Genomic DNA, 15,508 nt, shown 5'->3' on the forward strand with positions numbered 1-15,508 from the left:
TGGAACACCAAGTGCCATTCTTAAAAGTGTTTCAAAGCATTTTTAGAACTGCTGGGCAGTGCAAAGTTGACTGATTATATACTGATGCTAGTTGTTTGGGGTATATGCTTGTCAGTGTGTATATTCGGAGGGAACACAGTTCCTATGTCCCTCATCTTGGCTTTATCCAATCAGTAGCCAGAATGATATATGAGCTCAGTTAATCTGAACTGCCTAGGACAGTGAAACTTGTACAATATATTCTTGTTCAAAATGCACTCATCTAATTTCTAATTCTGATGATTTCACAAATATATATATGGTGATAAGTAATATGTGATGATTAAAACTTCATGCAACTTATTATTGGTATTACTTTCCCCAGAGTGTCTGTAAGCAACCTACAGAAGCTTGTGCTTCCAGTATATCTGTTGGGTCCTATACACAAGCAAAGAATAGAACAAACGAACATGGAGAAGGTAAGAATGACAAAAAATGCAAAAGACATTGGTGAGCGTATTGCTTTAAAGCAAGAGCACTAAAATATTGTAATTGTTCCAAGAGTGTATGTATTATCTAGTAAGGAAAAAGAAATATAATGAGTCATATTGTATTAGGTTTCTGTCACAGGTTAAACTGGGGATATTGCTAAAAAAATCTGAATTATGAGTTGCATTTTGAGACATGCTTCAATCAAAGTAAAATAGAAATGAAAGAGAAGAAGAGGATATGAACACTGAGACAGGCATTAATTACAGGGAGTCAATGAAGGAAGAGGTAGCAGTTGTACTCAGTGGAAGGAAGGACCCTCAGTTACATAAGAGGGGGGGAAAGAGCAGCATTTTCAAAATTTGGGAAGCATTTTTGAGTTTCCAGGTCCAAAGCTGAATGAAGTGTAAAGTAAAAATTTTCCAACATTCCTGACTTAGTCACAGTTGGAATGGAATAAAATTGAGGAGTGAAGAAGGAATTCCCACATTGTCAAGTTTGTTTATCACAAAAGATTCTTCATGTATAAAATCTAATGACACCAAATGTGTTGCTACTCTGTACAAAAAAATGTATAGGGTAGAAACACCAATTAGGAAAGTGGAAAGAAATAGAAATGGTTACAGAGTGGTCCCCAAATTCACAGATATCTAAAACTAAATTTGGAAAGATAATAGCTTGACTGAACTTTCATTTGAGGGTAACATCCTAGGGAGAAACCCAGAGCTACATTCTAGTTAAGGTAGAGGCAATGGATTCCAACAAAATTTATACTAGATCTCTCAAACTATAATGAATCATCTGTTGAGGCCATGATCAGAAGCTCATTGTGACTCAGAAGTTCTTTCCTTCTACATTTCCTATAGATTCTAAGGTGATTGCAATGATCCTGGTATGCCCACAGCATTTTTTGTAGCCAGGCAAAGAATGTCCCTGTGGGACAAAAAAAAAAAAAAAAAAAAAAAAACAAAACAAAAAAAAAACGCTAGTAGACCCTACAAACCAAGATAGAAGAAGATCAACTGCCAGAATAAATGTTGCAATAATTATGTGCATATTTCTTAGGTAGTGGGGATAACACAAAAGACAAAAATTTAAAAATTACATTTCTAACATAAAATTGCTACATTGCCAGGAAGGAAGGAGTTTGAATAACCCATACAAAAAAACAGAAAATGGAAATAAAATAGTCTCCTGCTCTAGAGGGTTTTATGAAAAACTAGGAGAGAGGCAAAATGAGGAAGAAAATAAAGAAGTCAGCAAGGAAATTTTAGAGGGGAAAATGATAAAATGCAATTCAGCATTTTTCAGTGTGCCTGCCTTCAAACCAAAAGTGGGATGATTCCTGGTCCCCAGGTGATTGAAACAAGTAGGGACTGGAAAAATCAGGGCAACCTGCTGTACAAATCTGTCCTGCACACCCACCAGGCCCCACCATGTGTGTGGCATCCTAAGAGTGATTTAGATCAGTGACCAAGTGTTTTTGAAAATTTGTTTTTTTCAAAGATAGTTTTATTTTTGATTATTATTATTATTATTATTATTATTATCATTATTATTATTATTATTATTTTGGTTCTTTGGAATGAAACCATGTCCCTTTGTGCTACAGGAATACATTCCACTCCTGTGCTAAATTCTGATAACTAATTTTTGGATCGGCCAGCACACTCAAAAAAATATGTGAAATCATGACTGTATGTGTTATGGCAGACTCATTTTTAAACTAGAATTCCTTATGGAATTTATTCCTCAAATACTAAGAGTGTTACTAATGTGTTTATGTGACAGTCTTTTGAGTCCTGTCAATTCTGCCTGCTTTCAGATCACAGATTGCTGTGGATGACCATATCTAAATTCTTTATGCTTTCTCATATTTTTTAAGATGCAGGACCTGTATCTTCGTACACGGGTGAAAAGGGTAACCCGATATCCACTAAAACAGAGGAAGCAGGATTAGAAGATGTGCCACAGTCCCAGATGGGTATGAAAAAACAATCATGTTCATATTAGCTGTTATTCTAAATGCATATATCTGATCCTATTAGTTCAGAAAAAAAATAACTGATAAGAAATAAAGTATACCTTGCCCTGGATCTTGAGGTACAGGATACTTAGGTATAATAAAATGGATTAAACAATTCATAGGTCACTTGACATATGTGCTGCCATCTGACTACTTCAGCTTTGACATTGAAATTCTCCGTATTCGTCTTTCTTTCTCTGAATACAGATCTCTGTGGTCTCCAGCATTCTGCGTCTTCACATTTGTATATGTACCCTTGCCGAATTATTTATAATGATCACAAAGGTGTTCTTACCTTTTGAAACTCAACTGCAAGACTTATTTACTAAAGATATATTGTCAATATTCATTTAGAACATTTCAGTCTTGTGATCAACAAAAATCCCCAAACTTAAAACTCCAAAGCTAATGTAATCTTTATCAATGCTAATAAAAATAGTTATCATTGGACTGAGCTCTGTACTCACTTAGTAGGAATATGAGTGTGTTTTCTTTTTATGTTCAGATTTTATTGATTATGTATTTCATTTGCTTTTCAGTATCTAAAGACGTACATGCTTTATACAAGGTAAATCATCTTCTATGTTTGTGTTATATTATTAAATGCATGCTGTATGCACTGTAAAATATTTACGTATTATCTTGTCTCCAAGCACATGAAGCCTACCATTAAAAGCAAAGATACAGCTCTCAAAAAACAAAAATGGTGGAAGCAAAAAATAAAACGGAAATCAGGTAACTTTTGCAGTACAACTTCTATAAAACTACCTATGATTAAACCTTGGAAATGATAGCAAACTTTTCACTCCTGATATATCCATTTGTGCCATGTGTTGGGAGGATTTGCCCCATCAGGTCTGTGTTGGTGGTGCATCCACATTTCAAAATATTTCTGTAAATCTATGAGGAAAAGATGTTTTAAAATAACCTATATCCTAGGTGTTTCTACAATTAAACTTCCCAAATCGGAGTCATGACACTTGTCAGTTGGATTGTGAGGCTGATTTTTCTTCCCAACCCAATTTTAAAAGTAGGTCCAGGGGAGCAGGATTGAAATCCAGAATCCTGAGATGATGAGGACTTGTATTTTTCTTGAAGCCAAGATGTCAAGGCCGGTCTGTGAAATACAAGAAAATCTAATTTAAAAGACAATGTGCACTCTACCCTGACATCTAGTGTATCAACCAAATGCATCAAACTTGTTTTTATGCTAATTAGGTACTGACTTTGACAACTCTTGTGGTCAGTTTGAGGCAAGAAATAATAAAAGGAATGATCATATATACTTTAGTTTATCCCTTGCTTCTAAAGTGAACATTTGCTGGTGAACACTCTTTCCTGAAATTTTATCTCAGAGTAATCAATCCATAAATTCTTCCACATCCCAATGGAGTCTTTGCTCATTATTCTTTGACTTGTTGTTTGTCTGTTACCTCTGTATGGTAAAAACAGAACCCAGATCCTTTTGAAGACATTCCTTCATTCAGTCCTGCATCAACCCCATAGTGCACTTTTGCATTTTCTTTATTCATCTCCATTCATGATCATGCCCCTCAAGCTCATGTGCCCACAGATTTGAGATAGTTCCAGCTATATATGGATACATGGCCTAGATGAAAGTGTTAGCTCTGTGTATGTCCAACCATCTCAACATTTCGAGGCATCTTTCACAATGCAAATTCTTCCTAACTGTATGTTTAGCCCGTTTCTACCTGCATGATCTTCTGGCAGTTTTCACCAATCCCTGTATCATCAGACATATACCGTCCCCCTTAACCCTTGTCTCTATGTCATGCTATAGCCTTCCACATTTTCACCATTCTCTGCCTCTGGCTGATGGCCTCACTCCTCGAGTCTCCGTTCATCCCTACCTCGAGAAAAGACACCATCCACGCCAAGTGTTATTGCCTCAGGCACTTACCTGACACTCAATTATGGGGTGTTCAAACCTGTGTGTTTTAAGAACATCTCCTGTAGTCCAGGACCTAGTGAACTAGACAGAGAATGAATAACTTACAGGCCAACTGATTTTTACTCAGTACAATTGCGGGTCAAGATCTGAGATAGCTAACGCCAGAGAAGCAAAAACAGTTTATGTCAGGAATAATAGGCACCATGAGTAATGCTTCCAAAAACAGAGTGAATCCTAACAGAAGAAATGCAGGTAAAGGAAAGGAAAGGAATATGTGGTTCACTGTCAAAGGTATCACAGTGATCGTATATACACATACTTTTTTGTTGACACCAAAGTTACATGCAGTGGTTCATTAAAAATTACTATTAGGAAAAAGACATAGTAAACAGTGTGAAGTGTCTTCTTTCCATTGTAATTTTAGCATTTTTTTCTTCAAAATATCATTTTTCTTTGAGTGGTTGAATCTTTGAGATATCATGTGCATTGAATATGGTGAACTCTTGTTTTGTTGAAGCATTAGATTAGTAAAAATCCCTGCTAAATCACTCAATACACCCTGGGTGAAGAGGGACTCATCTGTAATTTCAGCTTAGTTAGAGACTGAGGCAGGCTGATGTCAGGTTCCCAGTGAGCCAGGGAATATTCAGACACTCTGTCTTCAAAAATAAATAAATAAATAAAAATAAAGGCCTTTTATTTGAAGTAAGTACTTGCGTTCTTGCCAAGGATACACATGGCTCTGGGTACAGCCACCAAGCTGACACAAGAATCCAAAAATTTCCAACAGCATAAACATTCACCTAAAATTAAACTTACCTAAAAACGTATCATTATGAAAATCAAATTGTATGATTATTACAATTATGTTTTTAGTTGGCTAGATTTTCACTCAGTCTAACTCTTTTAAGTAGTTTAAGAAAGTACATCTATGCATTTATCCCCAGATTCACATTGCCATATGTCATCAGAGGAATTGAAGGAGGGGGTTGATGGCATGGATAAAAGCCATGGACAGGTAAGTAAATGTGTCAATTTAAATTCATGGTCTATTTCTCTTCTTTGATGGGAAGGAAGATTATGCCAAACAAAATGACATCACACAATACATACTTAGAAATCAAGGTCATAATTTAATATTTAAGTCTAAAAATGTAACACAACATGAACATGAAAATAGCTTTAGAAATCACATGATTTTAAACAGAAGCTTAAAAGTAACCTTCATCTTAGTAATGTGGGGAGATTTTTTTGAGTATTGTTTCAATTTTCTTCTGTGTGACCTCCTCACGTAATGAGGATTAAATCTAAGCCTCGGAAATATCCAGTTGAAAGTTGAAGAGTATATAATTGAAATGGCCAGTGAACACATTCATGTTAAAGATCATCATTCCCAAAGGCTCAAAATTTTAGTTTCCCATTACCAGTAATCCATGATGGTATTAAAGACTCCAGTCTCCCTACACACTCCAGTATGTAGGCTGAGGCAGGAAATAGACTTAAAGGAGAAACCAAACAGCCTATTATAGAATCAGGTCCTTTCAGGATGTATCCATCAATCCTGTTTGAGTACGAACAAAAACTTTTAGTTCCTTTACTTTTCATGCAAGAAATCAAGAAAATTACTAAACATTTTTATTCCACCTCTGAAGTGGACATTAATAAAAAGAACTTGGATGCAGTTACTGGGAAGTTGCAAAATTTTTGTGGTATCATAATGCCCTATATTTTAGGAGGAGAATTTGCAAGCATTTTAGTTCAGCTGTTATGTATGTGTGCTTTTAGTGTACAGATTTTTCTTTGGGATGTGTTTGGGTCAGGCCATCATGTTCAGAATCAAATTCCCAAATGAACATATTTAACATAAAATATTTACTCACCAGTATCTCATCAAGGAGAAAGATGACCCTCTAGGAACAATCATAGCTTAAAGCAAAACATGCATATAAACAAACTGTATATTTAATGTGGTTTCTATAATACTTAATAATTAATCGAAGTTCAAAGGAAATAAGAATACTCGTAAGACTTGAAAAAAGTGATTAGTGACAATAAAATTATCATGATAAATTTTAAAAAGAACAGATAATGAAAGTGGTTATAGTAAGCAGAGATTGAAGAGGAAATCAGGATGAAATTCAATATTAATGACAATAGGAAAGAATATAAAATAAGAATAAAAATGTAATAAAGGAAATAAAATGAAAACTGAAAAAAAAATCTTAGAAAATCATATATATTGTGAAAAAAAAAAAAAGGCACAAACAAACTAATGAAAATCTTCACAACTCCCGTAAACTAATATAACTGAAATGGATATACTTCTGTCCAGGATTTCTAATTTTGGAAAGCTAAAGCTTTTTATGGTTTGGAGGATGCAAATATTGTCCATCAGTTTCTTTATCTGCTCTAGCTCAAAAAGGCCTTCCCTGACATTGGTGTGATCAAGTGGATCTCCTCTGCTCCTTGCTCCTCAACTCCTCCCAGACAATGCTGAGGGAACTTTGAAAGTTACAAAGGAAATTACTCTCAGTATTTGATTTTGTACTCAGAGAGATGGGTCTATGGATGTAGAAATTGCCTGATAAACCCAGTGATCCATGAAGGCTGGGGTCTAATCTGTAATGTAGACCCTAATTATGGAATTTCTTACACAGTGGTCTTTTTTTAAGAGAGTGTGAGAGAGAGAGAGAGAGAAAGCGAGAGAGAATTTTTTAATATTTATTTGTTAGTTTTCGGTGGACACAACATCTTTTTTTGTATGTGGTGCTGAAGATGGAACCGGGGCCGCAAGCATTCTTAGTTTCTTCTCCAATGAAAGTGTTGCATACTTTACCCAAGTTTGTTTGCTGTTATTTTCATGTTACATACAGACACATTTCCTCAGTATATTTTACTTTTTTAAAATATGTTTTGACTTGGTAAATATTTTGCCGAAATGCATTAAGTTTTCGAAGTCTCTGATGAATAAATGAAGCAAGCACAACAGTTTATCATTCCTACACAAGTTGACAGATTGAAACTCTCATCTTACCAAGTATCATTCTTTCAGAATAAAAAATTGGCCATTCAAATTTAAAATGCTATGGAACACCAAGTGCCATTCTTAAAAGTCTTTCAAAGCATTTTTAGAACTGCTGGGAGTGAAAGTTGATTGATTATATACTTTTTTTATTGGTTGTTCAAAACATTACAAAGCTCTTGACATATCATATTTCATACATTAGATTCAAGTTGGTTATGAACTCCCAATTTTACCCAAAATACAGATTGCAAAGTTGACTGATTATATACTGATGCTCGTTGTTTTGGGTATATGCTTGTCAGTGTGTATATTCTGTGGGAACACAGTTCCTATGTCCCTCATTCTGGCTTTATCCAATCAGTAGATTATATAAGAGCTCACTTAATCTGAGGTGCCTAAGACAGTGAAACTTATGCAATATAATCTTGTTCAAAATGCACTCATCTTATTTCCAATTCTGATGATTTTTAAATAGACATATGATGATGAAATTAATGTAATGATGAAATCTTCATGCAACTCATTATTGGCATTATTTTCCCCAGAATGTCTGTGAGAAACCTCCAGAGGTTTGTACTTCTAGCATATCTGGTGTGTCCTCTTCACAATCAAAGAATAGAATAAATGGACATAGAGAAGGTAAGAGTCACGAATAATGCAAAATTCATTGCTGAGCCTATTGCCTTAAAACATGAGCACTAGTATATTTTAATTGTTTAAAGAGAGTATGTGTTACCTAGTGAGGACAAAGAAATATAGTGAGTCATATGGTATTAGGTTTGTGTCACAGGTTAAACTGTGGATATTGCTAAAGAAACTGAATTAGGATATGCATTTTGATACATGCTTCAATCAAAGTAAAGTAGAAATGAAACAGAAGAAGAGGGTATGAACACTGAGACAGGCATTAATTACAGGGAGTCAAGGAAGAGGTAGCAGTTGTACTCAGTGGAAAGAAGGACCCTCAGTTACATAAGAGGGGTGAAAGAGCAGTGTTTTCAAAATATGGGAAGCATTTTTGAGTTTCCATGTTCAAAGCTGAATGAGGTGTAAAGTAAAAATTTTCCAACCTTCCTGATTTAGTCACAGTTGGAATGGAATTAAATTGAGAAGTGAAGAAGGACTCCCAGATTGTTATGTTTGTTTATCACAAAAGATTATTCATGTAAAAAATCTAATGACACATAATGTGTTGGTATCTGTACAAAGAATGTATAGGGTAGAAACACCAATTAGGAAAATGGAAAGAAATAGAAATGGTTACAGAGTGGTCCCAAAATTCACCTATATCTAAATTTGGAAAGTTATAGCTTTTTATAAACTTTCATTTAATGGGTACCACTAGGGAGAAACCCAGAGCTACATTCAAGTTAAGTTAGAGGTATTTGATTCCAACAATGTTTACATTGGAACTCTCAAACTGTAGTGAATCATCAGTTGAGGCCATGTTCAGATGTCATTATGACTTAGAACGTCTTTGCTTGTACATTTCCTTTAGATTCGAAGGTGATTCCAATGATCCTGGTATGCCAACAGCATTTTTGTAGCCAGGAAAAGAATGTCCCTTTGGGAAATTAAAAAAAAAAAACAAAAAACACTAGTAGATCCTACAAACTGGGAAAGAAGAAGATCAAGTGCCATCATAAATATTGCTATAATTCTGATCATATTTCTTATGTAGTGGGGATAACACAAAAGACAAAAAATTTAGAAATCGTATTTCTTTTTTCTCTTTTTAATATTTTATTTTAAATTATTACATATGACAGGATGCATTACAATTCATAGTATACTTATAGAGCACATTTTTTTTTATATCTCTGTTTGTACACAAAGTAGAGTCACTCCGTTCATATACATGTATGAAGATACATGTATTTAGGTCACAAGTACATTCTTATTAATATTTCCACATATTAATCTTAGTTTTCAAACCCTAACCCCAGCTCACTAAAAATATTTGATATTACCCTTTCCAAAATTCTGTATCTATAATTACTGTAATTAAAGTTTATGTACACAAAATAAATTTTAGACTGTATTTTGCCATTTTTTTTAATTTTGGATGTTAAGTTTGCTTACATATCAAAATATATCTTATATAGGAATTATTAATTTGTCCCCTTATACACAAACTATATATTCATAGGACTTACACTTTACTGTTCCCTGTGTCAGATCCTGTATATTTATATTAGTTTCCATGTATATTTTCAAAGTATAGTCCTTTTTGTTAATTAATTTTTTTATTTATATATGACACCAAAATTAATTACCATTTATATTACACATGTAGAACACAATTTTTCAAAACTCTGTTTGCTTACAAAGTATGTTCACAAGGATTCGTGTCTTCATACATGTACTTTAGATAATGATGTCAATCACATCTCACCATCATTTCTAACCCCATGGCCCCCTCCCTTCCACTCCACCCCTCTGCCCTAGTTCATCTATTCCTCCCATGCTCCCCCTCTGTACCCCACTATGAATCAGCCTCCTTATATCAGAAAGAACATTCAGCATTTGGTTTTTTGGGATTGGCTAACTTAACTTAGCATTGTCTTCTCTAACTTCATCCATTTCTCTGAAAATTAGAAATCATATTTCTAAGATAAATTTGCTACATTGGCAGACAGGAAGTAGTTGGAATAACCCGTACAAAGAATGTAAAATGGAAATAATGAAGTCCTCTACTCTAGAGGGTTTTGTTTTTGAAAAAGCTAGAAGGGAGGCAAAATGAGAGAGAAAATAAAGAAGTTAGCCAGGTAATTGTGGAGGTGAAAAAGAGAATGCAATTCAGCATTTTTCAGTGTACCTGCTATCAAGCCAAAGGTGAGATGATTCCTGGTCCAGAGATGATTTAAACATGTAGGGACTGGAAAAATCTGGGCAACCTTCTGAAACAAATCTATCCTGCACACCTACCAGGCCACACACCATGTGTGTAACATTTATAAGAGTGATTTAGATCAGTGACTTAGTGTTTTTGTACCTTTTGTTTATTGGAAGATAGTTATTTTTATTATTCTGGATGATGATGATGATGATGATGATGATGATGATGATGATGATGATATTGGAGCTTTGGAATGAAACCATGTCCGTGGTGCTGCAAGAATGCACTCCATTCCTGTGCTTAATTCTGATCTCTAGATGCCTCATTTTCTGATGAGCCAGCACTTTCAGAAAATATGTGATATCATGTCTGGTGTTTTATGTCAGACTCATTTTTTTTTAACCAGAATTCTTTATGGAATTTATTTCTCATACACCAAGACTGTTTCTAACATGTTTATATGAAAGACTTGGAAACACAATACTTCATTCCTATCTGTCAATTCTGCCTGCTTTTGGATCACAGTTTGCTGTGGATAGCCATATTTGAATTCTTTATGCTTTCTGATATTTTTTCAGACGCAGGACCTGTATCTCTGTACAAGGGTGAAAAGGAAATCATGATATCGACTAAAACAAAGGAAGCAGGATTAGAAGATGTGCCATGCTCCCAGATGGGTATGAAAAAACACACATATATGTATTACCTATTATTCTAAATGCATATATCTAGTCCAATTAATTCAGAAAAAAACAGTTTGATGAGAAATAAAGTGTACATTTCCGCAGATCTTGGATGAAAACTTTTTAATAATAAGACAGATGAGGTAGAGGATACTCAGTTATAATAAAATGGATTAAAGAATTCATAGGTCACTTGACATATGTGCTGCCATCTGACTACTTCAGCTTTGACATTGAACTTCTCAGGTTTCTCTTTGCTTCTCTGAATACAGATCACTGTGGTCTCCAGATTCTGCATCTTCACATTTGTATATGTACCTTGCCTAAATATTTATGATGATTGCAAAGGTGTTCTTATTATTTGAAACTTAACTACAAGTTTTAATTACTAAAGATATTTTCTCCATATTGATTTACTACATTTCAGTCTTGTGATTGTACTCAACAAAATCCACAAACACAAAACCCCCAAGAGAATGTAGTTTGTATCAATGCAAACGAAAATTGTTATCACTCAGACTGAGCTCTCTACTTATTTCATAGAATGATGAATGTGTTTTTCTTAATATTCAGGTTTTATTGATTATATATTTCACTTGCTTTTCAGGCTCTAAGGATGTACATGCTTCCTACAAGGTAATTCATCTTCTATATTTATGTGATATTATTAACAGTATGCTGGATGTACTGTAAAATACTTATATAATATCTTGTCTCCATGCACATCAAGCCGACCATCAAAAGCAAAGATAAAGATCCAAAAAAACCAAAATGGAAGAATGGAACAAAAACACTGGAGTCAGGTAACTGTTGCAGTACAACTTCTATAAAACTGCCTGTGTTTAAACCTTGGAAATGATAGCAATCTTCTCACTCTTAATATATCCATTTTCTGCCATGTGTTGGGAGGAGTTGCCCCATCGGGTCTGTGTTGGTGCTGCATCCACATTTCAAAATATTTCTGTAAATGCCTGAGGAAATGATGTTTTAAAATAACCTATATCATAGATGTTTCTACAATTAAACTTCATGACACCTGTTAGGTGGATTGTGGGGCTGATTTTTTTTCCCACCCAAATTTTAAAAATAGGTCCAGGGGAGCAGGACTGAAATCCAGAATCCTGATATTATGAGGAATTCTAGTTTTCTTGAAGCCAAGATGTCAAGACCAGTCTGTGAAATACAGGAAAATCTCATTTATAAGACAATGTGCACTCTACCCTGACATCTAGTGTGACATCACATGTCTTATGTGCATCAAAGTTGTTTTTATGCCACTTATGCCCTGACTTTGAAAACTCTTGTGGTCAGTGTGTAGCAAGAAATAATAAGATGTATGGTCATATATACTTTAGTTTACCCCTTGCTTCTAAAGTGAACATTTGCTGGTGAACACTCTTTCCTGAAATTTTAACTCAGAGTAGTCAATCCATACCTGCATATCCCAATGGAATTTTTGCTCATTGTTCTTTGTCTTGTTGTTTGCTTGTTTCATCTGTATGGTAAAAACAGAACCCAGATCCTTTTGGAGACATTCCTTCCATTCAGGCCTGCATCAACCTCATAGTGTACTTTGCATTCTCATTATTCATCTCCAATCATGAACATGCCCCTCAAGTTCACATGCCCACAGAATTAAGATGGTTCCAGATTTATATGTGCCCATGGCATAGATGACATTCTTTGGTATGTGTATGTCCAAGGACCTTAACATTTTGAGACATCTTTCACAATGCTAGTCTTCCTAAATCTATCTTTAGCCTGTTTTTCTAGTGCATGAACTTCTGGCAGTTTTCACCAATCCCTGTATCATCAGACATATACCATCCCCCTTAACCCTTGTCTCTAAGTCATACTATAGCTTTCCACATTTTCACCATTCTCTTCCTCTGGCTGATGGCCTCACTCCTCAAGTCTCCATTCATCCTTACCTCTAGAAAAGACACCATCCACGCCAAGTGTTATTGCCTCAGACACTTAGCTGACACTTTATTATGGGTGTTCAAACCAGTGGGTTGAAAAGGAGACCCTGAAGTCCAGGACCTACAGAACTAGACAGAGAAGGAATAATTTACAGGCCAACTGGTTGTTAACAAGTACAATAGCGGGTCATGGTCTGAGGTAGCTAACACCAGAAAAGCAAAAACAGTTTATTTCAGGATTAACAGGCACCATGAGGAATGCTTCCAAAAACATAGTGATTCCTAACAGAAGAAATGCAGGAAAAGGAAAGGAAAGGAATATGGGGTTCACTGGCAAAGGTATGACAGTGACCTCTTTTTTTCTCTTCTCCTTTCTCTCTCTCTTTTTTTTTTTTTTTCCAGAAACCAAACATCGTGTGCAGTGATTCATTAAAAATTACTATTAGGAAAAAGACATAGTAAACAGTGTGAAGTTTCTTCTGTCCGTTGTTATTTCAATATTTTTTTCTGTAAAATATCATTTTTTAATGGCTGAATCTTTAAGATATCATGTTTATTGAACATGGTGACCACTAGTGTCTCTGAAGTTGGATTAGTAAAACTATTCCCTAAATCTCTCAAAACGCCCTGGGTATTTCAACTTAGTATATTTCAACTTAGTGGGAGGCTGAGGTAGGCAGGTTTCCAATGAGCCAGGGTATATTTAGACACTCTGTCTCCAAAAACATTTAAGGCCTCAGATTTGAACGTAGTGCTACAGTTGTTGCCAAGGATGCACATGGCTCTGTGTACAACCGCCAGGCCCACATAACAATCAAAAAATTTCAAACAACATAAACGTTCACCTAAAATTAAATTTAACTTAAAAGTATCATTGTGAAAATAAAATTTTATGATTATTACTTTTGTAGTTGGCTATATTTTCACTCAGTCTAACTCTTTTAAGTAATTTAAGTACATCTATGCATTCATTCCCAGAGTCACATTGGGACAAGTCATCATCTGAAGAGAAGAAGTGGCTTGATGTCACAGAAAATAGTCCTCAACAGGTATGTAAATGTATCAATTTAAATTCCTGGTGTTTGTCCCTTCTTTGCTTTGGAAAGGACATTGTGCTGAACAAAATGAGCTCAAACAATATTTACTTGGAAATCAAATATCCTAATTCAATATTTAAATCTAAAGTATGTAACAGGAAACAAACATGAAAATAGCTTTAGAAATCATGGAAGCGGAAGCTTTGAAGTAACCTTCATTTTAGCAATAGAGGAAATTTTTTGAATATTGTGTCAGTTGTCTTCTATGTGATCTCCTCACATCATAAAGAATAAATTTGAAACTCTGAAAGACCCAGTCAAAAGTCAGAAAATACTTAATTATAATGGCCAGTGAAAACATTTCTGTTAAAACATCATCATTCCCAAAGGCTCAAAATTTTAGTTTCCCATTACCACTAATCCATGCCGGTGTTAAAGATTCCATTCTCCCTTGACTCCACTATGTAGGTTGAGGCAGGAAATAAGCTTAAATGAGAAACTGAACAGTCTGTTAAAGGAATCAAAATCCTTTCAGGATGTATCCTTTCTCTTAGTGTACAAAGAGAAACTTTCTAGTTCATTTACTTTTCATGCAAGAAATCAAGAAAATCACTAAACATTTTTATCCTACCTCTGAAGTGGACATTAGTAAAAAGGAAGTGCTACAGTTCTTGCCAAGGATACACATCATGGATGCAGTTATTGGTAACTTTTAAAATGTTGGTGGTATCTTAATGTCCCCTTTTTTTCCCTTTTTTCTACAGTAGTAGGAGGCGATTTTGCAATCATTTTAGTTCCAATGTTATGTGTGTGTCCTTTCAGTGTGCAGGTTTTTCTTTGGGATGTGTTTGGTCAAGCCATCATTCTCAGCATCAAGTTCCAGATGAGCAACTCATCAAGGAGAAAGAGTAATCTCTGAGAACAATCATAGCTTAAAGCAAAACATACATACCATAAAAATTATATATATATATATATATATATATATATATATATATATATATATATATATATATATATATATATTCTATAATACCAAGAAATGAACTAAAGTTCATAGGATATAACAATGTGCACCTGGCTGGAAAAAAAAAAAGCCTTAGTGACAATAAACATATCATGATCGATTTTAAAAAGAACAGACAATGAAAGTGGTTATAGTAAGCAGAGACAGACTAAAGAGAAGATGGCAATGAAATTCAATAAGAATGAGAATAGGAAAGAATTTAAAATAAGAATAAAAATGTAATCAAGGAAATAAAACAAGAAATGAATGAAAATATCTTGGAAAATCAGATCTATTATGAAAAAAGAAATAATTTGGCAAACCCAAAGAAATAGCAGACCAAAAAAAAAGTCACAAATAAAACCATGGAAATCTTCACAATTCCCTGAAACTAATGTAACTAAAATGGAGATACTTCTGTCCAGAATTTCTAATTTTGGAAAGCTAAAGCTTTTTGTGGTTTGGAGGATGTAAATATTGCCCATCAGTTTCCTTACCTGCTCTAGCTCCAAAAGGCTTCTGCTCCTTGCTCCCCCATACCTCCCAGAGAATGCTGAGTGAACTTTAAAAGTTGCAGAGAAAATGCACTC

General features: G+C 34.6%; 1 protein-coding gene across 1 annotated transcript in view; it reads left to right on the top strand.

Annotated features, from left to right (window-relative positions):
- Positions 1 to 15,508, top strand: part of LOC139703668 (titin homolog) — a 138,199-nt gene that overhangs the window by 97,876 nt on the left and 24,815 nt on the right. The window contains exons 48-55 of the mRNA XM_071607144.1: positions 365 to 458; positions 2,354 to 2,452; positions 3,034 to 3,062; positions 3,148 to 3,229; positions 5,354 to 5,424; positions 7,977 to 8,070; positions 10,849 to 10,947; positions 13,854 to 13,924. Of these exons, the coding sequence (XP_071463245.1) occupies positions 365 to 458; positions 2,354 to 2,452; positions 3,034 to 3,062; positions 3,148 to 3,229; positions 5,354 to 5,424; positions 7,977 to 8,070; positions 10,849 to 10,947; positions 13,854 to 13,924 (639 nt within the window). The remainder of the gene's footprint in view (positions 1 to 364; positions 459 to 2,353; positions 2,453 to 3,033; positions 3,063 to 3,147; positions 3,230 to 5,353; positions 5,425 to 7,976; positions 8,071 to 10,848; positions 10,948 to 13,853; positions 13,925 to 15,508) is intronic.

Source organism: Marmota flaviventris, assembly GCF_047511675.1.
Source record: "Marmota flaviventris isolate mMarFla1 chromosome 5 unlocalized genomic scaffold, mMarFla1.hap1 SUPER_5_unloc_2, whole genome shotgun sequence".
Taxonomy (NCBI): domain Eukaryota; kingdom Metazoa; phylum Chordata; class Mammalia; order Rodentia; family Sciuridae; genus Marmota; species Marmota flaviventris.